At 35.5% G+C, this 27,992-nt stretch overlaps 2 protein-coding genes across 8 annotated transcripts in view; one reads left to right on the forward strand and one right to left on the reverse strand.

Moving 5' to 3' along the window:
- The window catches only part of LOC306877947 (chloride channel protein 1-like), a gene marked incomplete at its 5' end in the record, with an annotated part of 35,405 nt that extends 29,746 nt beyond the window's left edge, over window positions 1-5,659 (forward strand). The window contains 7 exons of the mRNA XM_079430007.1: window positions 1,167-1,348; window positions 1,553-1,634; window positions 2,647-2,723; window positions 3,455-3,499; window positions 3,640-3,744; window positions 5,020-5,106; window positions 5,201-5,659. Coding sequence (XP_079286133.1) covers window positions 1,167-1,348; window positions 1,553-1,634; window positions 2,647-2,723; window positions 3,455-3,499; window positions 3,640-3,744; window positions 5,020-5,106; window positions 5,201-5,572 — 950 coding nt within the window. The 3' untranslated portion in view covers window positions 5,573-5,659. The remainder of the gene's footprint in view (window positions 1-1,166; window positions 1,349-1,552; window positions 1,635-2,646; window positions 2,724-3,454; window positions 3,500-3,639; window positions 3,745-5,019; window positions 5,107-5,200) is intronic.
- A 6,488-nt stretch (window positions 5,660-12,147) lies between these two features.
- The window catches only part of LOC306877753 (protein FAM131B-like), a 57,243-nt gene continuing 41,398 nt past the window's right edge, over window positions 12,148-27,992 (reverse strand). For 4 of the 7 annotated variants that reach the window (XM_079429703.1, XM_079429704.1, XM_079429702.1 and 1 more), the window contains 3 exons: window positions 26,019-26,329; window positions 21,146-21,403; window positions 12,148-12,252 (listed from right to left, as the gene is read on the reverse strand). In XM_079429703.1, the coding sequence (XP_079285829.1) occupies window positions 12,223-12,252; window positions 21,146-21,403; window positions 26,019-26,329 (599 nt within the window). In that variant the 3' untranslated portion in view covers window positions 12,148-12,222. Of the gene's footprint in view, window positions 12,253-17,880; window positions 18,981-21,145; window positions 21,404-26,018; window positions 26,330-27,992 lie in introns of those variants that run through there. The other 3 variants (XM_079429700.1, XM_079429698.1, XM_079429699.1) reach the window with 3 other exon arrangements.

A 27,992-nucleotide genomic window follows, 5' to 3' on the forward strand; every position in this document is an offset into this window, starting at 1 on the left:
TTGCGAGTTAATAAAGTCACATTGCGATGTATAAAGTTGCAATTACGTGAAGTAATTATGAGAAACAGTTGCAAGAGAGATGTCACAGTAACACGTTAGTTTAGAGAACGCATTCACTATTAACTAAGTTTCCCTGAATAAACTCCTCATTACTGCTTACTCATACAGTAGTAAGTTACGGTAGTTGTTATAGTAGTTATGTTCAGGTATTGGGTAGGGTTAAGGGATTTAGAATATGGTCATGCATTCATATGTGTTTTATAAGTACTAATAAAAATCCAATATGCTAGTGATATGTATGCTAATAAGCAACTAGTTAACAGTGAATAGTATTCCCTAATCTAAAGTGTTGCCAAATAAAGTCACGCTGCAATATATAAAGTCACTCTGTGAGAAATAAAATTGCAATTATGGGAAACAAAGTTTGCAATTATGAGGTATAAATTTACAATGACTTTTTTCCTCTGAGGCAGATACAGCTTCGGTAACACTTTAGTATAGGGAATTCACACTATTAACTAGTTGCTTATTAGCATGCCTATTATTAACATATTAGCTGTTTATTAGTACTTATAAAGCACATATTGTGCATGGCCATATTCTATATCCCTAATCCTACCCAGTATCTAAACTTAACAACTACCTTACTGACTATTAATAAGCAGAAAATTAGGAGTTAATTGAGGCAAAAGTCATAGTTATTTGTTAATAGTGAGAATTGGACCTTAAAATAAAATGTGACCACAGCTTATGTACCATAGCCACGCTGTTCATCAGCAAAATTAATTTGGTTAAACTAGTCTACACTGTAAAAAAGAAAAAAAAAGTTGAGCCAACTTGAAATTTTAGGGCAACCAGCTTCAGCAGATTTTTGAGTTTTCTCAATTGGTTGTTTTAAGTTTATACACCAAAAAGTTGAGAATCTTCTACAAAAATATGTTGAGAGAATTTAAAAATCTGCTGAAGCTGGTTGCCTTAAAATTTAAAGTTGGCTCAACTGTTTTTTTTTTTTTACAGTGTACCAGTAAGCCAGTTAATGTATGCTGATGATGATCAACTAAGCTGGTCTTTTCAACAAGATTGTCTAAAATGTGTAGGTATAATGATTCGTTTAGGCAAAAATTTGAAATTTATGAATAAATGTCAATTATTTTTTTCACGCCCAGAGTCAATGATTCTATTGGGCTCCATTGAGAGATGTGAACTTCAGGCCGCCTTGGATTGGTGGCTCTCAGTCGAGAGGAGGGTTTATATCCGAGGTGAGGGTGTTTCCAGTCTGGGGTCACAGGTCAACTGGGAGTCCTTCGCCTTTGTGGATGAGGAGGTTGGAGAGGAGAATGGAGACAAGGTGAGAAGAGCTCCAAAATTGTGCTCACACATTGTTCCCAGAAAAACCCCTAAGAGAACATCTTTGTTTGTTTTTGCTCAGGGGTGGATTTTACGTTCTCTGATCTAACATCAATAAGCAGAGCTTTATGCCAAATAAATGTTCTTTTCTGAAAATCAAAAATTGGAGTGTACTAATCTTATGCTGTAACTAAAATGATTACAGGGTAACACAGTCTCTGAAGAGTGTAACGGCCCACTGGGGTCCACCAAAACCACAGACGTCTCCACTAATCATACAGCATCTGGTGAGTTTGTTTATTGTTCCCTGGCAACAAGTTCTCAAATGTTCTTGCTGATCGGTATCCAACTCTACATCAATTCAACAATTCAACATACAGACCTTGTGTTAGAATTCAAGCTCATTTATACCAGCTAAATGTTTACCAGAAGAGGTTTGTGATATCAAGACTTAAATAGTCTTAATAGATTTAAAGGGGTCATATGATGCTATTTTAAAGATCATTATTTTGTGGTGTAACAGAATATGTTGACATGCTTTAATGTAAAAAAAAAACACATAATTTTTCAAATACTGTACATATAAATACTCAAATACTCTCTCTCTCTCTCTCTCTCGCTCTCTCATACACATACACACACACAACAGTCAATAGCAAATACTTAAACTAATAACAAAACATACTTACAGTCGCTGATTCAGAAGTGCCAGATTGTCATAGCAGAATTAACCCTTTTTTAAAAAAATTTTATAAATAGCCTTTATGCACAGCCAGCCTTGTACTCTCCTAGGTTCACAAAACTGTCATCCATAAAATGCGTTGCAAATTCGAACATTTGGGTTGTGCTGTTCTGTTGTAAATAAATCTTAACCAATGATTTGTAATTTTATCTACTTTCAGAAGGCCAAATAAAGTGCTTTTGCTTTCGCATAGAAACACACAGCATCTCCCTGATATGGCTGCATCAACACTACTGCGGTTACTGAAACCAGCATTCTTTCTTTGCGTGAACATTTGGCGGCATTATGGAAATATTTCCACATTGTGATGTAGACATGTGGGGGCGTGTTTGAATGAGGCGTTTTTGCCCGGTCTGGATCAGCCTTCTCTTTTAGATAGAATAAATCCTTTTGTGGGAGACTTTGAGCTTTGTAACTCTGCAGATCTTATACATGCACAAACAGCTACATAACACACTAAAGAAAAGGAAAACAAGAAATCGCATCATATGACCCCTTTAAATAAGTCTTTTGAATAGTAACAATTAAATAGTGAACCAGTGTTATTTATGCAACAGGTGCCCTACAGTCTATGAGGAGGACTCTTCGTCGTCTTTTCTCGTCATCTTCCTCATCAGGGCAGACTGAGCCAGAGGTGTGTCTTTTAGCATTATTGTCACTTACAAGGACAGTCTAACTGGCTGAAGACATGAGCAGAGTTAACATGAGTACACGAGTTTAAAGCAGGAAATCATCTATGACATGCTGTTAATTATCTCAGACAGTAATTATACCTTTCATTTTGTAAAATATATATTTTATTTTATAAAGTTATGTGCCTTACCCCATAGACCTCCACTGTAAATATTAGAGTACAGAGAGTTATTGTCTATGGTATTTGACACACAATCTTTTTGTATTTATTACTTTTTACTCTCTTAAAGGGGACCTATTATGCTCCTTTTTACAAGATGTAAAATAAGTCTCTGATATCTCCAGAGTGTATATGTGTATTGATCCCTACACGTATTGGGGACTTTGTCCTTTTTCCAGGACATTTCCTATTGTTGAATACTGTGAAATTAATTGCTTTTAACTTTTGGTTCTGTTCTTCCATGTAAAATATTTCTTTAACAATTTCTGTTTAATGATGTAGCTTGTATATTTTAACTGAATAATGAGAAATCTGACATTTTTATATTCTTGCATTTTAAAATCCAGTTGTGACTCATCAGCAGGTGGCATTAAACATGCTGTGAAGGGCATTTTAGTCACTAAACAAGATGAAAATTCACCGGGTTATTTTTAGTGAATTATGATGTTATCCTCCAAACATTCATGTACTACTTCTGACACTCCGTCTACCTCTCATTTCTCTCTCTGTAGAGCCCTGCAGCTCCTCCTGTAGTTGATAACATGACTCCTGAAGAGGTAGGGTGATGAATTGATTTATTTTCACTGCAGTTCAGACAGATGGCCACAATTAGCACATCTGTTCCAAAGCTGTCTGTGAGCTGTCAGTCACTCACAGTGACATTCTGACCCTGTTTATGTTGTATCGGGGTGTTCAGATCAAAGCCTGGGAAGAGGAAGAGCTGGATAAGCCAATTGATATTGATCAGATCCGTGTTGACCCCTCACCTTTTCAGCTGGTGGAGAGAACATCTTTGCATAAGGTAATCCACAATCCGATTGAGATCGCATATGAAATACTGTGTATTATATTGAGGATTTATGTTTCTCCAAGTGAATCATGATTTAGACTTTTATCTGTATGTGAATGTCAGTCCAAAGCTCTCATTATTTCATGCCCTCAGGGAAATGTGTTTTTTGATAAAAACAATATCGTTGTATCCTGCATTCAGGAGTTTATGCGTATGAGCCCCAAAACACAAAAAATATTATTTTTTTACTTTCTTTTTATTATATTTTCAAAACAACAACACAAAATATAAACCAGAACTAAACAACACAAAAAATGTAACAAAAATTTAAAAATAGTTACTATATTTATAAATATTTGCATTCATATAATAATAATAATAAAGAAATTATGCATATATAAAATACAATTTTATTTAATGTGGTGATTAATTAATCTAATTAATGTAATGTAAATTAATCACACATCAAATTTGGCAGAAAGATAAGTAATTTTTGTGTTAAATGTGAAAAGCATCAAATAGGCAAAATTTAGCTTTAGAACGAAATATTTATTTGATTCGACATAAGTTATTACACATTAATTTTTAGGCTGCTATGGACATTATATATATATATATATATATATATATATATATTTCAGAAACACTTGAATACATCTCAATAGGTTATATTTACAGACATTTATTGCAGCTCGGAGGTGGAATTATAATTGCATAAATAATGCCATGAGATTAATAGGATGGATGGGATATTGATGTTTTTAGTAATATGTAAATAGGAAAGTATTTTTTAATAAAATAAAACTCTAAATAAGAAACTAAAACTGCCAGTAGGTGGCAATAAATGTCCTAATGAGTAATTCATTGAGTCATTCATTCATTCGATTTGTTCAAACAACTGATTCATTCAGGAATGTCTCTCTTTATGAATGGGCTATTGAATAATTGGTTCACCCGATTCATTCAAGATGCAGATTCACTCAGAAACTAAACACCATAATATAAATATGAGACAAAAACTCCAAAATATCTCATATTGTATATTATAATGCCCCAATATCTTAAATTTCAGTTGCATTGTAACTGGATTTGATCAAGTGCATCATGCAATGCATCATGTTTATCACTAATAATTTGTATCAAATGTCAGATAACCTATATAGGTCCAGCGTGGGGTGGGTTGACTAAATGTACCAATGAAATAAATTATCTCTATTATGTGTTGAATTGACATCCCTAATATATACACATACATGCATGAATATAATGTTTGCTTGTTTGTTTCAGACTCACACCCTGTTCTCTTTGCTGGGTCTCAGTCATGCGTATGTGACTAGCATTGGTAAACTGGTTGGGGTGGTCGCTCTAAAAGAGGTAAATATAGTCTGTCTACATGTATTTTTGCATACTTCCATATGCTCGAGTGTTTGAGTAATTAATTCTGCTCATCTCTCTTTTTCACTCCCAGCTCCAGAAAGCAATCGAGGGTTCGACTCGTAGCGGAGTGCGACTGCGTCCTCCTCTGGCCAGTTTCAGGGACGCGAGACGCAAGGCCAAAAAGCTTTCTCATTCCCCTTCCGTCCCATCCTCTCCCACGCGGGACAGAGAGCTGTGGGGCGAGGGAGTGAAAAGAGAAACTAAAGACGAGTCTGCTGATAGTTGTATCCAGACAGCTGACAAAGAGTGTGATATAGCCACAAGCAAAAGCAGCAGAAGTACCATCAGCACCTCTCAGGAGCAACTGCCTTCCCCTTCTTCCACAGTCCCTCTCTCCTCTCTTCATTCTGTGCCTGATGGAGAGGTGGATGCTGATAGAGAGAGTGACGAGGAGCCTTTATAGGTCTATTGTTTGTAATTTTCTCAAATTCAGCACTCCAGGGGGAGGCAAACCATATTATGGTGCCGCCTTTGAGCCCAGCACGAGCCGCAGCACCGGTGCACAAGAGCTGCACCTTCAGACTTGTTGGTTGATTTTCTACTCTCCGGACATGACTCTCTATACTCTTTCTTTCTAGATGTTTTTTTTCCACTTGCTGTCTATACATTTGTACATATGGACAGTCGGTCTGACACATCTCACTGAATGTCTTCTCCTTCTTTGCTAGTCGATCCCTGTGTTTGTCTGCTGTACCTGATATTACATCTGTAAAAATGTTTGTAAAAAATGAAAGATTTGTTACCTTAACAAGCTATTTGTATTTGATCTGACCCTTGTCTTGGTGTAACCTAATGTAGTCAGGTTTATTCAGTCATACTAAATAATATTTTTGACTTTTAGCTTGTTTTTTATTGTCTAGATGTGAAATTTAAAACAATATGTCAGGTTCAATACAAGTTTAACTCAATTCAGTGTTAATGTTAATGTTTAGTTATAACTAAAATTGGCTATAACTCAAAATTGTTTTGGAAATTGAAATAAAGCTGAAACAATATATAAAAATTTGAAGTTTAAGTTAAAATTCTAGAAATCAGTACTTTTTTGGTAACACCTTACAATAAGGTTCCATTTGTTAACATTAACAACTAACAATGAAAAATACATCTAAAATTTTAAAATTTAATGCATCTAAAAATGTCTTAATGTTAATTGCCACATTTATTAATACTTTATTAAAATCAAAAGTTTTATCTTTTAATGTTATTTAATGGACCTGAGCTAACATAGGGCAACAATGAACAGTTGTAATTTTTTAACTAAAATAAACAAAGATTGTAGCTAATGTATTGCTCATTAGTTAATGTTAGTTGATGCATTAAATATAGTTAGCTAATGGAACCTTGTTCTAAAATGGTACACTTTTTTACTAAAATTAGTCAAATTAAAACTAAAATAAAGATAATTACATATAATAATAATTATTAATTCTATAATAGTAGCATTATATAATGCTATTATAATAATAGCATTTAATACAACAATTATAAATGCTATAAAAGCACTTGCATTAATTCTTATGTGTGAATATTTTAAGCTGTAAAGCTGATTAAATCATAATTGTTATAGTCGTTTTAGGGTTTGTGTGTATAGCATTACAATGTCATGGTAACAAAGTTATGAATTTGTGTAATTTTACACACAATAGGTTAGGAAGTGATTTTATTCACACTAAAACCATGCTCACATTAATATTTTCTATATCTTGTGGCTATAATATTGAAACATTGTGTATTTTAACAATCTATTGACCCCATTCACTTCCATTGTAAGTGCCTCAATGTAAGCTAGATTTAATTTTTTTAAAGAAAAATGAAATTAATTTTTGTGCCACAAATAATTGTCACATTGTTGATTGATCTTGTGCTGAACCTGGTATATTCATTTAATCATAGACATTCATTATGAAGCTGATTGGTTTACTGCATAATTTAAGCTGCAAAGTCATTACTCTATCATTGAATCTTTGTTTGATTATTATAACTGATGAATATCTGATTCATTTTTATTTGTTTTAATGGTCTGAATAGCATGTAGACTTTTTTTGCCACGTCTTAAAAATACACAAAGTGCGCAATAATGCTTTGTTTGCTTCATTTATTCATTTGTTCTTCATTATTTTGGGGAAAAATAAAGGAATAGCAATATTCTTGAAGGTCAGGGAGGTGTTTTGTTCGTGCAGGAAAAAGAGATGGGTTAGAGAGAGTCCGATAGAGGAAGAGCACATTGGAAGAACTGTCTTAAAACCTTCAGTAAAGCATGCATAGATATACGTATCACAGAGCACTTCTTATATCACACCTCTTACAGCTCAATCAGTCCCAAATGAATAGATTTGTGCCTGTATAGATTGCTAAACATGTTGACTCCACGTATTTCACAAGTGTTTCTTATCCAAAGTATTACTTCTTCTGAATATGAATCTTCCACCAAGAGACAACACAGGGTTTGAGTAATAGACAGATAACATACGAAGGGAAAGAGAGAGGAGGAGAGAAAGACAAGTACGCTAGTTTACAGAGAGAAGGAAAGAGGTAGAACAAAGGACCGGTTACAGCATCATGCCAACAGACAGTTTTGTTGTGAAAGATGGCAGTAGAATCGTACAAAAAATCCATTTGAGATCAGTTCATCTGTAAACACAAATGATAAACAACTATATCCAAGGAAATACATTTAGTTTTTTGTTATTTATTCATTCGGATACTCCTTATCTTACATAAAAAGCAATAAAAGAGAACATGACATCACTCCTTTGGTTGCAGCAGTATGACCTGGCTTTGTGTGACTGCCGTGTTGATTATTAATGGAGGCATTGTTCAGAAATGGAATCATGAGAATGTGGTAGTGAAATTACAGGCACAGCAGAGTAAATAAAGAAGTTGGTGCTCTTGCATTGACAAGGTCATTTAATATCCCTCCGGTGACAAAGTGTGCATTCATAATTCCTTTAAAACGTCTTACTAAGAAATAATGTAGGCCTATAGTCAGAGCACTGGTGTCTTGTTTTCGTGTTCCGATACTGCACGATTGCCTTAGCAACAAGATTAACACTGCAACAACTTTACAGTAAAACTCATGTCAATTTTCAATTCAATCGATAACTGAAACGCACCCCTTACGAAAAAGAAGTTTATTCAAGTGTGCTATTAGCATACTTCTTTTAAACTTAAAAATATGAAAGTATACTTTTAGTTTAGTTTTTATGCACTTCTCAGAAATGGGCTTTACGTACTTCTCAGAAATATACTTAAAATGACATCATACTTAGAAAAAGTCTAAATATATTTGAGCTATACTTGTGCTCCTAGACTCCGTGTTTTCATTGTTATATGGTAGGGGGTGCTAGTACACATCTTCTGTACAGAAGTTCCAAAATAAAACACAAGTGAAGAAGAAACCAATACAACAGATGCTTCCACATGTAATCTAACACGATCATCAGACATAAAACTGCATCAGAACTGTGTAACATTATGGAATAAAATGTCGACCAATCAAGAGGTAATAACGACTGTCAAGCTTTGGGGTGTTTTATCGACTCCATCTGTGTTTTGATTATCATTCTGAATCCAATGCATAGTCTTTTTTCACCTTTTTGTTCAAAATGTTATTACTTTATTTTTTATTTATGAAACATACCCACATTCAAGTATTTAAAAAAAAATAATACATGAAGCTAGAATCAAATGTATTTGTTTACAAGCACATTTTAAGCCCTGTTCTTTCTTTTGATGTTTTGTATGTTCAGATATTCATAACAAAATATATACAAATTAATAAATAGGGACATAGTAGTATACTTAAAGTATGATGTAAAGAAATACTTATGAGTATACTTACAGTATAAAACTACTAAACTAGTTTACTGAGACTATACTTCAAAGTGTACTAAAAATGCTACTACAAGTATTTAATTAGTAAACTATCAGTATACCTATAAGTTCACTTTTAGTTGCAGATTAAGTTAAAAACTTTGATGTAAACTGGTTGTGTACTCAAAGTTTACTACTGGTATACTTAAAAGTATATTTTATATACTAGAAAGTGGGCCAATTTAGTCCTAAGGAGTATTGAAATAGTACACTTACGAGTATACTACTGGTACACTGATATTTGTATACTACATAAAGTATACTTAAAAATATACTTGAACTTCACTTAAGTATACGTAATAAAATAAACTTGAAGTATACTACTTTTTGGTAAGGGACCAGTTGCGTTTTTTCCTCAAATGGGAATGTGTTTGCGATGTGATAAAGATGAAAGTAGCACCGGTTTTAGTTATCTGCACGATGCCAAGACAGGCTTAAAGTAATCATGAGATGAGGGGGAAAACAAAGCAAAGAAAACCCCACAAATGCGTGCCCGCAGTTTTGCAATTCATCCCCCCTCATACTCACAAAATTCTTAAACTGTTCGGTTTAACCAATTTTGCCCATTGATAAGCTAATAAACCGTACAAGTTAAATCGTTATGTTTGACTATCATTTTGCTTCATGATTAAAAAAAAAAAAAAAGGAAGATGAATGATCACATGTACAGTCTGACATATTCTCACCAAACCAAAGTGATACCATTACAACCAAAGGTGCATTTATCTCAAATTAACAAACAGATATCATACAGGCTGCAAAGTTAAATCCCTCCCCACATAATTCTTAAATAAACAAATGGGCACATATTATTTCATGTGAGCAACTTTTGGAGTTCTGTATACTTCCCCTAATATAAGAACTGATGACACTGAATACAAATATAGCAGTTATATTTCAGTTTTATGGTTGGACTGCTACATGCAATGATGTAGACTTATATATTGTTACATAAGCTAATATAAAACATATTAAAACATTATGACATACAACAAGATGTTTAAGAAAATGTGATTTTTTTTCAGTCACGAAAAGTACACAAATACTGTACACAAAAATCTGTCAGAGCCTCCTCAAGAGCCCAGCAGTGAAATAATATGCACCCCAACATATACAGGAGGGAGTGCACACAATTCTGTAGAAAAATAAACATTGTCCCAACATTGCATAAATAATCAGTCAATAAATAAATTCATTCAAGTCAATATACTTCATATAGCTATTAATGCTATTTCTTCTCACCGCCAAGTTTGTATTACACACAATCGTCAAAGGTGAACGTATCCTCAAAAGAAACTGTCCTCGTCCTTTTTTTTTTAATCCTTGGTGAATCATGCATGACATCACAATGCAGGATGATGTAGTTACTTCTGTTTCTGAACCGGACGCCTGCTCCTACTTTGGGATGCATATGCTTCATGTTCATTTACGAACAAATACAGTCAATGCAAAGTTTGTAGCATCATATAGTTACTGTATAATCAGTGACCATGACAAACAGGAAGACGCCTGTGCAGTTGTTCATGAGGTCACTTTCAACTCGAATCTAAGTCCATTTCCATTCGCATTCTATGGAGACATTTTTCCTTGATATCTTGGTAAAGGATATTTACAGTATGTGAATCCAGGCCCCTTATTATATAGTGAAAAGAACTGTAGGCAATGGAATACATATTTTGGAACAGAAATCATGACATGCTTTATTATAAAAATAAAGAACTGGTCCTGCAGGTGTAACAATAAGTACATGTACGAGTCGCCAACAGGACTGTTCAAGACAAAAATGTTTACTTCTAGTTTTTTTCTATTTTAGTAATTTGAGGTTATGAGGCATTACCTATCCATCTTTCTCCTCTCAATTGTCATTTATCATGAGTTCGATTAATCTAGCTATTTCAAAACCATTCTTAAGCCAATGTTTGACTAAACCAGAGCAAAAACAAAAATGTGATTTTAAAAAAAAATAGACATTTGTGATCAGAACACAAGTAGAGTGGGAAGTGTGTCTTTTTGTTTCATAAAACAGCCCAGACAGCAAGCAGTGTCGGCCCAGGCCCATGGATTTCACACGGGCCAGATGTGGGCCGGATCTGGGCCAACACTATATTGCTCACTGGGAGTTAATTTTCAATCTAAAAGGCATATGTCCTTTACCCAACAACCAATGCAAGTGCAAAAAGTCCCCCCCCCCAAAAAAAATATTTCTCTCTTTTACGCAGCCAATCAAGTTGCTAAACACACAGATCTCACAGAGTCAGTCTCAGCTCAAAGTACTGAGGTCCAGTGCAAATATCAAGTGACAGTGAAGAAATATCTATGAGATTCCTGTTTAAAATAAAAGCTGTTGTTTTGAACTTTTTATTCATCAGATAATCCTGAAAAGAAATCTATCATTGTTTCAAGAAAAATATTAAGCAGCACAACTGTTTTCAAAGTTGATAATGATAAGCTTTCCGAAGGGTCATGTGACACTTGAAAATTCAGCATTGGTATCACAACACTGTAAAACCTAACTGTGAAAAAGTTCATTCAACTCAATATATATTTGTGATGTGAACTCAAAAGCTAATTAGGTTAAGCAGAACTCAATCTAAATAAGTTACTATAAATTATTTAAATCTATTATTACCATACAGTCTATGATTATTATGCCTAGGCTGACCACAAAATATTTAAAAGAAATATGAGCTTATTTCTGACATTGTTTTTCAAGAATTCACGTTTGTACAAGATAGGGCTATAGGTTATTATGCTTTATATCTTTCATAATTAAATATCTAAGCCATAAAATAATAAATACATAATTTCATATTAAGCATAGATTAATCCTTTTAAATTAATGAATAACAGGTAAATTAAGCAATCAAACTTCTTTATTCCTTTTTAAAGCACTTTTGAACGTTTTGTGTTTTGTCAGCTTTATCTGAAGATTAACCAGCTCAGTTATCATAATGCGTGTAACATTAGCTAGCAAAGAAGCTAACGCGTCATTACATCAACGGCATCAACAAGTTTGTCAGTGGTGGTAAACTAAGAAACATATATATATATATATATATATATATATATATATATATATATATATATTTTTTTTTTTTTTTTTTTGTGGTTTCTCACAGCCGGACACAGACAAACCCGCAAATTATATTTTTAAGCTAGAGAGACTGCAGACCATCTTCCTCATCTGTAACCGTCACTCGCGCCACAGATCTGAAGGTAAAGCAAACACACATTCCCTGTATTACAATACGTTTAAACTCTTTGTTAATCGTTATTTATTATCCGCTTTGTCAGTTTCATCTAGAATATCCATGTGATGCTGATCGAGTTTACTAAATCCGGTGAACAAATAAGGGGCTGAGGAGCGTTTATAATGGCTGTTTTGTTCACCTTAGTTAACATTTTACACCGTTACTTGTCTTATTTGATATTCGTACTGACAAATTGTTATGCTTTTGAAATCAATCTTTTCAGAGCAAAGGCAGCGAGGGGTGGTGTGATGTCATTGACAACAAAACTAATATGAGCCTAAAATAAAGTAAGTAGACTTTAGTGTAAGGCTTTAGTGTTGTACAAGAGGTAAATTTTCACGTTATAAACAGTTATTCAAATACATTATTTTTTGATGAATTGCTATTAATGCAAATGTAATGATGACCAGCAGCACAAATGTTAAGACTTCTTGCTTTGGTTTTTCATAAAGATGTCAGGAAATTGCCAATGCTAAGTTTGTAACTTAGTGGTTGAAAGTTATGATTCATAAAAATAAGATGTCCATAAATGTTGATTGATTGTGAGTTAAATTAGTTTTGTCTTCATGGTCAATAATGGCATCAGTCATTCAAGCTATGATCTACTACTATCTGAAAAGAAGACTTTTTCAAGACACACAAGGTAGGACACATGACAGGACATCTTTATATTTACTTGGCAATATTTTAATCATTTAGCTGAGATCAGCAGAAATGACTGAATAGTTGAACATTTGAGTTGTCTTAAATGGATAGTCCATAAAAAATAAAATAAAAAAAAAAATCAGTCCAGGTTTACTCACCCTCATGTTGTTCCAAACCAATTTTGAATGAATTTTATTCATCTTCAAACAAAAGTATATATTTTTGATATTCTTTCATCATTTTTGTCTATCTATTGGAAGTCTAGGCAGTCTTTATTTCCAAGCTTCAAAAAGTTTTTAGTTTGACACATAATAAAAAACCTTTTAGGAGACTTGAATGAAACCACTTTATTCATATGGATAAACTTGTCTTTAAGCTTAATATTAATTGACTAGACTTTCAATGGATTGACAAAATTGTGAGAGAGTATCTTCATTTTTTTCCATGGATTAACAAGATTCGCATTTGTTTGGCATGACATGATAGTGGGTAAATGATGGTAATTTTCATTTTGAGGTGAACTGTCCCTTTAAAGGGATAGTTCACCCAAAACACAAAATTTGAATTGTCATTAATTACTCACCCTCATGTTGTTCCGAACCTGTAAAACCTTCGTTAATCTTCAGAACACAAATTAAGATATTTTTGATGAAATCCGAGAGATCTCTGACCCTCCCATAGAAAGCAATGCAACTGAAATGTTCCCAGACCCAGAAACGTAGTAAGGACATCGGTAAAATAATCCATGTGACAACACTGGTTCAACCAAAATTATGACTTTATTTAACAATTCTTCTTCTCCAAATCACACCTTCCACCATTATCAAGAGTACCTCTGCATGTAATCAGTGCTGTTGCTGCTGACGTAGAACATGCATGCACTGAGGCTTGTTTACGTGCAGAGAAACGCACATGCATGCATTGAGATACTCTCCATAATGACGCACTAGGGTGACGCAAAGGAGAAGAATTGTTGAATAAAGTCATTATTTTTGTTTTGCGCACAAAAAGTATATATACTCATAGCTTCATAAAAATTGTGGTTGAACTACTGGTGTCACATGGACCGTTTTAACGATGTCCTTACTGTATTTCTGGACCTGGGAACATTTCAGTTGCGTTGCTGTCTGTGGAGGGTCAGATAGCTCTCAGATTTCATCAAAAATATGTGTTCTGAAGATGAACTTGCGGGTTTGGAATAGGGATGTAATGGTATGAAAATTTCTTATCACGATTATAGTGACCAAAATTATCACGGTATTGTTAAAATGTGCTGGAGATGTTCAAACTGACACATAAATCACTTCAAGTTTTATATTTAAAAATCAACAATCAACAAATAAAATGATGTTTTGTTTGCATAAACACTAAAACAATAACATGACCAATGATGTTCGGATTTTAAATGACAATTTGACTGACAACGGATTAATAGCATGTTCAAATAAATAAGGTAAATGTTCAAATAAAGCTTTGAAAAAGTTTCATAAAAATGTAAACCTCACATTTCAGCCTTTAAAGAAAAGGATTAAGTCAAAATGATAATTGATTAATAAATGATTATATGTATTTTATCTGCTCCATAAATAATTCTAGATAACTTATCTGAATTGTTTAAATGTGTAGAATCCACATAAGCTTGTTTTTCATCAACCGGTCAAAATTTACAGCAGGGCATGCAAATTCGGTCCGCCGTTTCCAGTAACCTCCGCGAACAAAGCAGTATTGCGATTAAGAACACTTCTTTTAGGTATTACATGGAGTGAACATGAAAACAAAATGCCATCGAATCCTTTCTGAAGACAGTCAGAACCTTCAGCGGTACATTCATATAATTAATTCATTCATATATTAATTTGCATAATTCCCTCAGCACTCTTTTAAAACCTCCCAGCTCCTATTTTCCGCCCCATTTTCACTCAAAACGAAACTGCTCTGCTGCCGTGCGCTCGTGAGACTGGTACTTAAAACTGTGCTTTATGCTGGACAGTATTTATTTATCGTGAGATGTTCAAATTGCGGTAATCGAATACGGTTTTAATGATAATTCAAAACGGTAATACTAACCGTGGGGAATTTTATCGTGATTTATCGTCAAACCGGTAATCGTTACATCCCTAGTGTGGAATGACATACGGGTGAGTAATTAATGACAGAATTTTCATGTTCGGGTGAACTATCACTTTAAGCACCGTTTTTCTTTCTGTTTTGTAAAAAATAACCTTATGTTGTCAAATTAAATTGTAATGTAAATTAACAAATTCAATTCAAGCTCTAAAACATTCAGCTTATATTCAGCCCTGAAAATCCTGCTGATAAACAACTCTGGAAGTTATGATGTGAAAAAGTACTACAGAGTTTTAAATGGGCACATACTTTATTGAATAAACACTTCCCTGATCTTTCACACATTTATTGTCATTTATGAAAATTAAATATGATGATATTTGGTGACATACACTAACAAAACTTTTTACTGCATCTAGATTAAGGGAGCCTGATCAGGTACAGAAGGCAGCTGCCACCATCTTTGCTGTTAAGGAGGAAGAGAGAACATTGTCTTTAAACCCATTGGATGTTTTGTTTGTATTTGAAGATGACTGCCAAGTCTTGGGTCAGTGTACTGGTCCTTTTTAACTATTCCCGTAGTTACAGTATACAAACTACTTAAAGTTTGTATATATAGGTACATCTCAAAAAATTTGAATGTTGTGAAAAAGTTAATTTTTTCTTGTAACTTATTTCAAAAAGTGAAACTTTTATATATTTAAGATTCATTACATGTAAAGTAAAACATTTCAAACGTTTTTTTGTTTTAATTTTGATGATTAGAGCTTACAGCTCATGAAAAAAACAAGTCAAAAATCAGTATCTCAAAATATTAGAATATTTACATTTGAGCTTCAATTAATGATCATCTCTACAGTATAAATTCTGGGTATCTCTTGTTCTTTGAAACCACAATAATGGAGAAGACTGCTAACTTGGCAATGATCCAGAAGATGAACATTGACGCCCTCCACAAAGAGAGTAAGTCACAGAGGGTCATTACTGAAAGGTGTGGCTGTTCAAGGAGTGCTGTATCAAAGCATATTAAATGCAAAGTTGACTGGAAGGAAGAATTTGGGTAGGAAAAGATGCACAAGCAACAGGGATGACTGCAAGCTTGAGAATACTGTCAAGCAAAGCTGATTCAGACACTTGTGAGAGCTTCACAAGGAGTGGACTGAAGCTGGAGTCAGTGCATCAAGAGTCACCACGCTCAGACGTCTTCAGGAAAAGGGCTACCAAGCCACTTCTGAACCAGAGACAACGTCAGAAGCGTCTTACCTGGGCTAAGGAGAAAAAGAACTGGACTGATGCTCAGTGGTCAAGTCACCTTTATTTATATAGCGCTTTTAACAATACAGATTGTGTCAAAGCACTTTACCGTATCAAATTGGAGGATAGAGTGTCAGTAATGTATAAAAATAAGATTAAACACTCAATTTTCAGTTAAGGCATTTCATTATTGAGTTCAGAGATGTTATTGCCTAGATCAGTTTAGTTTAAATAGTATCTGTGAAATCAAATTGACGATAATCACAAGAAATTAAATATCCCCAACTGAGCAAGCCAGAGGCGACAGCGGCAAGGAAACAAAACTCCCTCTGGTCCAAAGTCCTCTTTTCAGATGAAAGTAAATTTTGCATTTCATTTGGAAATCAAGGTCCCAGAGTCTGGAGGAAGAGTGGAGAGGCACAGAATCCATGTTGCTTGAAGTCCAGTGTGAAGTTTCCACAGTCAGTGATGATTTGGGCTGCCATGTCATCTGCTGGTGTTGGTCCACTGTGTTTTCTGAAGTGCACAGTCAACGCAGCCATCTACCAGGAAATTTTAGAGCACTTCATGCTTCCTTCTGCTGACAAGCTTTATGGAGATGCTGATTTCATTTTCCAGCAGGACTTGGCACCTGCCCACACTGCCAAATGTACCAAAAGCTGGTTCAGTGACCATGGTGTTACTGTGCTTGATTGGCCAGCAAACTCGCCTGACCTGAACCCCATAGAGAATCTATGAGGTAATGTCAAGAGGAAGATGAGAGACACCAGACCCAACAATGCAGATGACCTGAAGGCCGCTATCAAAGCAACCTGGGCTTCCATACCACCTCAGCAGTGCCACAGGCTGATCACCTCCATGCCACATTGCAGTAATTCATGCAAAAGGAGGCCCAACGAAGTATTGAGTGCATAGAAATGAACATACATTTCAGAAGCATTCCTGTTTAAAATATCCTTTTTTTTATTTATCTTATGTAATATTCTAATTTTCTGAGACACTGAATTTGGGGTTTTCTGTAAGCCATAATCAAAATTTCAAGAAATAATTTCACTCTGTGTAATGAAATCTATATCATATATGGGTTTCACTTTCTGAAATGAGTGACAAAATTTTTTGACCTTTTTCATGATATTCTAATTTTTTGAGATGTACCTGTAAACTTAAAATGTTTAAGTTCAGTTTACTCTAATAATTAACTGAGCCAACACTAAAAAAAAAAGTTAATTTAACATGATGTAAATGAGTTATAGTGCTCATATTTATTCGTTTTAAAACTTAAATGGTTTAAGGCAGGGTGCCCAACCCTGCTCCTGGAGATCTACCTTCCTGCAGAGTTCAGCTCCAACCCTGATCAAACACAACTGAACCAAATAATTAGGATCTGAAGGAGCACTTGATAATTACAGACAGGTGTGCTTGATCAGGGTTGGAACTGAACTCTGCAGGAAGGTAGGGCACCCCTGGTTTAAGGCAATCGGTTTCCTCAACTGGTTTGAGTTACCATAACGTGTCGGGTTTTACAGTGAAGAATAAATTACAATTTAAACAATAGAAAACAGTTATTTTACATTGTAATAATATTTTTGTAATATTACTGTTTTTTTATTGCATTTTTGTTCAAATAATGCAGTCTTGGTAAAAAAAGAAGGTTCTTTCAAAAATCTTCCCTACCTCAAACTTTTGATTGGTACGTACGTCTGTTTGCTTGCTTTAATGAGGGTTTGAATAGCTTACATATTGAATAAACAGCCGGCAGAACTGTGTAGATTGTGCAGTGGTTTGTTTCAGTTAATTGATTTTTATGTTTCACAGCACAGAAACTTCAGTATTGAACCAGTGTTTCTCCCAGCAGTGTCATAAACTGCCAGATCTTGTTTTTTATATATAAAGGATTGTGTTTGGAAGTATACAGCATGAAAACTGAAGAGGAAAATGGAGAATTTGTTGTATTGAGTGTATTTGATCTCTTATGGCATGTGGGAACTGAAATTCTGAAGGGCATGGATTGAAAAAAAAACTGGTCTTACTGTCTTTTTTACAATTATATATTTAAGTTCTTAGAAAATAATCATATTATTATCATCATTATGGTTTTATTAACTATAGTTTCTTTATTTTGAATAACGAGTGCCATCACTCCTTGTAAAAGCATGCACATATTTAACCGAATGTTCTTCATATTAATCGTCCTGAATTACATACCTCCAACTTGGTTTTCCTTATTCTCTCCTTTCTCAGTCCCAAGGATTTCCCATTCTGTGCCTCCCTTTTTCAAGCATCCATAAAATAAGGCTTACAAAAAAAATAAAAAATAATAATAGTTTTCACATAAGCAGTGCAGTAACTTTCAGTTCTGCTTTTCCATTTTGGGTTCGAGCAGTCACTTGAATTCCATGACAATGGTGTTTGATTCCTGAAATAGGAGTTGATATTGTTTGATTATGCTGATTGAAATGTCAAAACAAGCTCAAGTCTCATGCCGGCCACTTAGTTGGCTGCCGTGACATCTACAGGCGACGTTTCAGACTCTTCCTCTTTTTCCTCAAGCTCTTCGATTACAGACGGTGAGACATCAAATGCCTTGCGCTCTGTGCTGAATTCTCCAGTGGCTTGACCTGGACTGCTTCCTCCCATTGAGGTCACTTCCTCTCTCTGCGTTACTGGAGATGGAATTAATGTCACTGGTTCTGGTTCCATACATATCGTAATCTCTTCCTCCTGGAAAAGAGGCTGGATGTAAGACTGGGTACGTGTCATTTCCTGTTTACAGCTGCAGTGTTTAATTTCTGTGCCAACAATGGCACTAAACGAAATTAGAAACCAACTTTCAAAACATTTGTTTTGAAATTTTGTTTAGTGGCTGGTCTGAGACTTGAACAGGTTTTCATACTTTTCTAGTTGCTGACAGAAATAGCTTATAAATAAAAAAAAAGTTTTGTTTTTTTTCATATTAACTGTCTGCCGAGATGCTGTTCTTCAGAGATGTTGGTGCTGATATTTTGACATTTCTATTGGATGCTCAGCATCATAAGTCTGTGTGGAGCTGTTCAGCACTTAGATTCAATATAGATTATATCTAAAATCTACATTGCCCCCCAAAGGACTGGACATTGTGTAAAATTTACTGCACAACAAAACATGAAAACAACAACATAAAGGACAAATACACTTTTCACTAAACATAAAAAGGTTAGGTTTTAAATGGAAAAATAATAGATACAGTATACTACTAAAAAGTACTATTAAAGTTTTTAATATTCTTCATATTCTGTGTGGTGGTCAGTTCACACTGATAGAAATTAATCTTTTCCAATACGTTTTAACTGATTTCGACATTTTATGGGCATTTTTACCTGTATAAAGCCATCTTTTTCTAAAAGTGCCAATTATCTTTTGAATACTGATATTTGAAATGATTTAAATAATAAAAGATACTCTGAATGTGAAATTAAAACTGCCAGTAGGTGGCAGCAAGTCACTGTAAATAAGCGAGTCATTGCGATTAAACCGAATCATTTAAACGGATGATTCATTCAGGAACAAAACACCGTCATGTTGCTCCGAGACGCAAAATAATGCTGTGGTTGTGTTTGGAATTATTTTTTGTTGTCGAAATAGAGCAAAAACAGGAAATATGGTGTCTAAAACGTAAATCTCTAAATTAACTTCTTGTTTATTGAATTGTTGTAAAAAAAAATCAATATAGCATTTGTAATCCTGGTCATTTTTGGATAAAAAAATGGCACTCTTTGTGTGAAATTGATTAACTAGGCTATATGAAGTGGTATAAATATATACATTTTCTGCCCCCATGTCTTAAATTTGTGATCAGTCTAAAGGCATTTCATTAGACTGAATCATGCAGTGAAAGAACACACTCTAAATGCGCACACACACTACTTTACGTAATGTATGCATGCATTCTGTAGTGGGTGTTTTGAAAGTTTTTTGCAAAATACTCCATAATGGCAAATCACACATCGTTAAAACAACAATTACAATATTAATCGCAGACGATATATATCGCACAACCCTACTTTCCAGAGGTAATTGCGACATAAAGTCACATATTGTTCACAAGCTTTTTTATTGTTGACTTTCTGTGGTTGAAACACTGATTGAGCAATGAGACGTTATTTTTTGGTAAGCTATACTGTATATTTTTCAACATACATTACCTTCTGAGGTTCATTCATGTTTAGTGCACGCTTTAACTTGTATTAAAGTGGAAGAGATTTGTGCTCCGCGCTACCGCTTGAACTGAGACACTACAGCGATCCGTCTTGTCACAATTAAAACCGTTAAAGCAGCATTCTTTTTTTTTTTCATGATAGAATAGACAGAATTTTAAAGATGAGACTTTGTTTCCTATCAGAAGTAAGAAGGCACAAATATCTTTGAGATTATTGGGGTGGCGTGCTGCAAATAATATCTGGTGAAGAAAAAATGGCCAATTATCGGCCAATACCGATTGACATTGTTGCATCTCTAATATTTATATTTTATTTTAGGTTTATTGCAATTAACAAAAACTGTTTTTGATAGTTTTAATTAACAATACCATCACTCATTATAGTTTTCAGCTGTAAGAGGATCATGTCAATGTTAATGTGACAAACTACACCTGTGGTTACTCTGTTATGACACCTGTGTGAACTTGACGGAATTGACTTCAAACATGCATTAAAAATTATGCTGGGACCAGTTAGTCAAGAGAAATGTCCAAATAACTAGAAAAGTGAAGTTAGTTTTGAGAAAAAGCATATAGCAGATATCACTTGATATTTTGATTTTAGTGCAAAAATATTCAGAGATTTTTAAGTGTGGCTTGAATATCATTTAAGGGCCCCTGCACATTTTATTGATTTATTTTTTTCACTCACTTTGATCTCTTCCTCTTCCTGGGCTTCCAGTAAAGGTGAGTTATCTGTCGTCACCTCCTCTGTGGGGGCTGTTAGATTTCCATCTACTGCTACAGACATACCCATGTAGCCCACCATGTCTGCCTGATAGGCCTCTGTCTGCGCTGCCCCCCACAGATCCACTAATGGGGGGTGAGTGAGGGGCGGCAGGCTGTGGATGGTGCTGTTGGGAGTAGCTTGTAAAGACTGAGTGGCACTCTGTAGTCTTTGGTCCAACATCTGCAAATAGACAGAAAAACAGCTCAAGTTTCCATTGTGGTAAAAAAGTGCAAGATGAGACTCTTTCACTCTTTCAGCTGCCTCTTTTTCCCCATTCATGTTATTCATTCAAAAAAGAATTGACATGAACCAAACCAAACAGCACCTAAAATTACAAACTTCAATATAAATAATTAAAAATCTGCATATTTGTTTTAAATATTGTAAGGAATATACTAAGCTTCTCATAAAACAATAGCAATAATTGATCTGAAATTAGACATTAGTATTTATAATGATAATTTGTCAATAGTTTTAGACAATATAAAATATAAAACAATATATTTGCAATAAAGCTTATCACAAAATTATTTTGTAATGCATACACAGTGTTTATACCATCTCATCATATATTTAAAAATATATATATTTTTAAATATTTGTAATTTTCAACTAAAAAATATCTTAAACATCTAAACATATTTAGAACAAATGCATTTATTTGAGAATAATTTATTTTATTTAAAAACATTTCAGGTAACAGTACACAAATTGGGTGAGGGTCATGTTTAAAAACTACATGTATTTATCTTATCCAATTTTCAAATACATTTTTCTGAAACATCAAGCCAAAATCACAGTGAACGATGCCTTCTACAGAAGCATCTATTTCATCGTTTAGCAATCAAAGAGCTCATAGTAAGTCTTGAAAGGTTTATACAGAGACCAGGAATGTGATGTTTTTTACTCTGTTTGATAAAAAACAGCCATTGCTATTTACAATTGCAATGGCTGATGGGATTTGTATTGTTTGATTCCCCATTTGCTCCAGCGAGACCTCAATTTCTGTAACGATCAATGACTTCTGGTTAATGGCTGAATGATGGAACCTGATTAAATTTTTACTGCTCTCACTGCTGATCCTGGTGCTGCTGTCGAAATGACCGCTGGGACCTGTGCTGTTCAACACCTACATGATGCTGCAGCCAGCAGAGCAAGAGACGTCGTTGCAGTAGATGCTAATTGAAATGGTAGTTTTGTAACTCACCTGTTGCTGTTACTAATATAAGATCTGTTGCAGCACAGCCTTATGGGAGTCTTATGTTAATGTGCCAACAAAGTGTTGTTGCAGAGGCATATGAATGATAAATTTTATGACTCCTCTGTTACTAATACCGGAGATGATGATGCAGAGACTTATTTTGTCCCTGCTTCACGCCGATGTGAAGTAATGAAGGTGCACATTTTGCTTTCACGCTGACAGTGTTTCTGCAACATAAAGCTCTGTACAAAAAAATAATGTGATTTCTGGGTTTCCAAATTGACCATTTCATATTGGCCATATATTATAAAAGGATTATTGGGAGTTTTGTTAACATTTTTTTCAATAACACTTTACATTAAGGTTCCAGTTGTTAACATTAGTTAACAAAAAAAAAGATGTATTGATCTTAGTTAATGTTAATTTCAGCATTTACTAATAAATTATTCAAATTAAAAGTTGTAGCTGTTAATATTATTTAATGAACATGAGCTAATATGAACTAACACATTTTTATTAACTAATGTTAATAAAGACTTAAAAATACCGTATAACAAATGTAGTAAATATTGTTAGTTAAAGCTGCAGTCCATAACTTTTGGCGTTCTAGCGGTTAATAAACAGAACTGCGTGCGTCTTGTGGAAGAACATTGTGGCCGGAGCTAACTTCTCTCTTGCTGCGTCCCAATGTGCCTACTTATACTACGCCTTTAAAATATGTACTCTTTTGGTGAAGAAAAAGTACACACTTTTGAGTGTGTAGTAGAAGAGTAGGCAAGCTTTAGGACATATAACGCACGTGAGCACAGCTTTACAGAAACTCGCTGATCTGATCACAGACCCAGAACAACACCCGGACTCTGTTTTAATCATTCTCGGGGACTTTAATAAAGCAAATCTCTCCCGCGAACTGCCAAAATACAGACAGCATGTTACATGTCCCACCAGAGACAGTAATATATTGGATCACTGTTACACAGCGATAAAGGACGCATATCACTCTGTTCCACGGGCAGCTTTAGGACTCTCTGATCACTGTTTGGTTCATCTTATTCCGACCTACAGGCAGAAACTTAAATCTGTTAAACCTGTATTAAGGACTGTAAAGAGATGGACTAATGAGACAGCGGGTTTTACAAGCCTGTCTCGAACTTACTGATTGGAGTGTTTTTGAAGCTGCTGATGATCTGGACGAGCTCACAGAGACTGTAACATCATATATCAGTTTCTGTGAGGATATGTGCATTCCTACCAGGACTCATCTAACTTATAACAATGACAAACCATGGTTCACTGCAAAACTCAGACAGCTCCGTCAGGCCAAAGAAGATGCTTACAGGAATGAGGACAGAGTCTTGTATAAACAGGCCAAATACACACTGGAGATCAAAAGAGATCAGAGTGGCAAAGAGGAATTATTCCGATAAGCTAAGGATCCAATTCTCTTCCAGTGACACGGCTTCAGTGTGGAAAGGTCTGAAAGACATCACCAATTACAAGACACCATCCCCCAGCACTGTGGAGAATCAACAACTGGTAGACGATCTTAATGAGTTCTATTGTAGGTTTGAAAAAACACCATTCACACCTCCTGCAACCCCCCTCTCCCCCACACCTGAACTGCAGATAAGAGAAGATGACGTGCGCCAGGTCTTCAAAAAGAACAAGAGAAGGAAGGCACCAGGCCCAGACTGTGTGACACCAGCCTGTCTGAAATCCTGGGCTGACCAGCTGGCCCCCATCTTCACACAGATCTTCAACAGATCACTGGAGCTGTGTGAAGTCCCCTCATGCTTCAAACGCTCCACCATCATCCCCGTCCCAAAGAAACACAAGACTACTGGACTTAACGACTACAGACCTGTGGCTCTAATATCTGTGGTCATGAAGTCATTTGAAAAACTGGTTTTGGCTTATCTGAAGGACATCACTGGACCCTTACTGGACCCCCTGCAGTTTGCCTACAGAGCAAACAGGTCTGTGGATGATGCAGTCAACATGGGACTGCATTACATACTGCAACACCTGGACAGACCAGGGACTTATGTGAGGATCCTGTTTGTGGACTTCAGCTCGGCCTTTAACACTATCATTCCAGACCTCCTCCTGCCCAAACTAACTCAGCTTTCCATGCCCACCTCCGTCTGTCAGTGGATCAACAGCTTCCTGACAGACAGGCAGCAGCTAGTGAGGATGGGAAAATACATATCCAGCACCCGCACCATCAGCACTGGAGCTCCTCAGGGCTGTGTTCTCTCCCCATTGCTCTTCTCCCTGTACACCAACGACTGCACCTCTAAAGACCTCTTTGTCAAGCTCCTGAAGTTTGCAGATGACACCACACTGATCGGCCTCATCCAGGACGGTGACGAGTCTGCTTACAGACAGGAGGTTAAGGAGCTGGCTGTCTGGTGCAGTCTTAACAACCTGGAGCTCAACATGCTCAAAACTGTGGAGATGATCGTGGACTTCAGGAGAAACCCCCCTGCTCTCCCCCCACTCACCATCATGAACAGCACTGTAACAACAGTGGAGTCATTCAGATTCCTGGGCACCACAATTTCTCAGGACCTGAAGTGGGACAATCACATTGACTCTATTGTCAAAAAGGCCCAGCAGAGGTTGTACTTCCTTCGCCAGCTGAGGAAGTTCAACCTGCCACAGGAGCTGCTGAAACAGTTCTACTCTGCCATCATTGAATCCATCCTGTGCACTTCAATAACTGTCTGGTTCAGCTCAGCTACCAAATCTGACCTCAGAAGACTACAGAGGGTAGAACTGTACTTATCCAGAGTGAGCAAAAGGGCTGGTAAAATCACTCTGGACCCCTCACACCCAGCACACTCCCTCTTTGGACTGTTACCGTCTGGTCGACGCTACAGAGCTCTGAGCACCAGAACGGCCAGACACAGGAACAGTTTCTTCCCTCAGGCAATCCATCTCATGAACATTTCAACTCTTAACAATAAACATGAAACACACAACACTATCATACTTTTTATTTTTTATTTAACACACATACTTATTACATTTCAAATTTGCACCTATCATACCTGTACATACTGAGTTGTCTATTTTGTATATTGTGTTTGTGCTATTTGGCACATTGTACATTTTTGTAAATTTGTCCATTATTTATTTTCTTTATTTTCTTTTTTTTTTTTCTTTTACTATTTGTGTCCTGTCCTGTCGCTGTCATTCTGTCGCACTGTGGAGCTACTGTCACTAAAACAAATTCCTCTTATGTGTAAACATACCTGGCAATAAAGCTCATTCTGATTCTGATACTATTACGTCACACAACTGCGTCTAATCAAAATTAATTTTAATTCAGAAATTACAAACATTCTGAAAATAGATGAGGTGTATTCATTCAGTGCAAATCACTGAATTGCACTTTTGAATAAATTAATAGATCCGAACATATCATGTTTTTGCATCTGTTAATGTGGGTGAAGAAATAAACATGCACAGCTTATGCACTGCTTATGCACGCAGTATGAAACAGGCCTTATGAGAATTGTAGTTTTCTGACTCACTTGTAATGCACCTGTAGTTACAGAGGCTTCTGGGAGTTGCAGTTTTGTCACTCACCTGTTGCTGTTGTTGATACTGCAGGAGCTGTTGCTGCTGGTATTGCTGGATCTGATGCAGATGCTGGATCTGATGTAATTGGTTCTGATACTGCTGCTGTTGCTGTTGGGACAGGAAGTGAGCTGCTGCATTTGGGTCATATCCTCCCTCAGTCCCGACAGCCATGACATATGAACCGGTGGCAGGAGAGGCCACACCTGACTGTTCATTACTGATTGGCTCCCAAGCATCAGAGGAAGAAAGGCAGTAAAGACCCTGGGAGACGTAATTGTGAGGCCACACCTCTGCAGAGGAATGGCGCACTAACTGGTCTGGAAGAGACGGAGAAAAAGAAAGAAAATATTACAAATGAAAACGTCAACATTCTGAATATGTTATCCTAGTTTTAAATCTTAGATCATTTTTCACACAGCCTGTGCTGATCTGGGTTGTCGTCTGGTGATTATTACATGGCTACTTACCAAATAAATAAATAAATGGACCTAAAATATTGAGCTGAGTTGAAATTCTTGTATTATGCTTGAAGAAAGAGAACTAAGAGAGACATGAGAGAAATTAAAGAAATACATTACCAATATAATGAAAATCAAGTATTAATGTAATAATCATTATTATTGATCAGGGGCTTGCATATGTCTTTAAAGTCTTTAAAAGAAAAGAAAATATTCCTCAGAAATCAAATAAAGGGTTGTCAAAGTAGATACTATTTTACATGGAAATTATATTTTTACATAGAAATTATATTTTACATGTTTCATCATTTGGCTGCTTTTAGATTCACTTTTATGCTACAGTCAAAGCTCTTAAAAACACTTTTATGATGCTTTAATTGAACACAATGGGCAGATGTGAATATATTTGAGCCCACATTCTTAAAGCCTTTTCCATTATTTATTTTTAGCTAAATTCTGACTTTCCAGTTATTTTCTAAATTATATCCGATTATAAAACAATGTTGAATAATAATAACTGCACATTCTATTTCTGTGGGTGAAATCTCTTGCCCATCATTGTGAAATTAAAGTGATCACTCATTTTCACCCCTCCGGCAGGGCAGAAATGAGATTCTTTATTTACTGAGGAAGTGGCTTTGTAATGTAGCATAGCAACACTCACTCATACACAGACTGTCCACTGAGCTTATTCTTCTCTTGCCCTCTTTCTCTCTATAGACCCTCTATGACAGCATCCTTACTGGAATGAATCCCCATACATTTGTGATTCGTGCTCTACAGCAAAAAACTTGACTCACAAATGATTTCAATACAGGTGACTCAAGAGGAATTATGCAATACTATAAAACTAATAAGCATAAATACAAATAGCAGTACTTTCTACTCTAGTATAATTGTTAGGGTATTCATGGTTGTAGACAAATAAAATAAAGGATCAGGAGAACGAAGTCGCATCAACACACTTTAAACCTTTAATCTACATTAATCCAAGACAAAGACGATACACAAACTGAAGGCTTATAAAGGACAGGAAACAAAGGAGCAAACGAGATGATTAATAAACACAGGTGATACGAATGATAATTAACTAAACAAGGGCAGGAAATACCAAATAAGGACAGAAACGGAACTAAATGGAAACCGACACGTGACAATAATGTACTGCTCAAAGGTATATATATATATATTTATTTTAAAAAAATTTTGTATGGAAACATTGATACATTATATATATATATTGTGACGAGTCGGCTGCCTACCGCTGGACTCCGCCCCTTACCTGGACCCTTACTTCCAGAACACTGCCCTCCTTCGCAAACCCCGCAGCACGACGAGGACACCAGACCCCCCTGTTTATTTTTGGACACTTTTACCCCCTTTGGACACTTTATTTTATTATTTTGTTTAATAAAAGCCTCTCCGAGGCCTGACGCCACACCCACTGTGTCTGTCGTTTACTCCTCCCGCCACTATATATATATACAGTATATGTTTGATCAAGTAATGTAAACAAAAGTAT

The sequence above is a fragment of the Barbus barbus genome, assembly GCF_936440315.1.
Source record: "Barbus barbus genome assembly, chromosome: 12".
NCBI classification, from domain to species: Eukaryota; Metazoa; Chordata; class Actinopteri; order Cypriniformes; family Cyprinidae; genus Barbus; species Barbus barbus.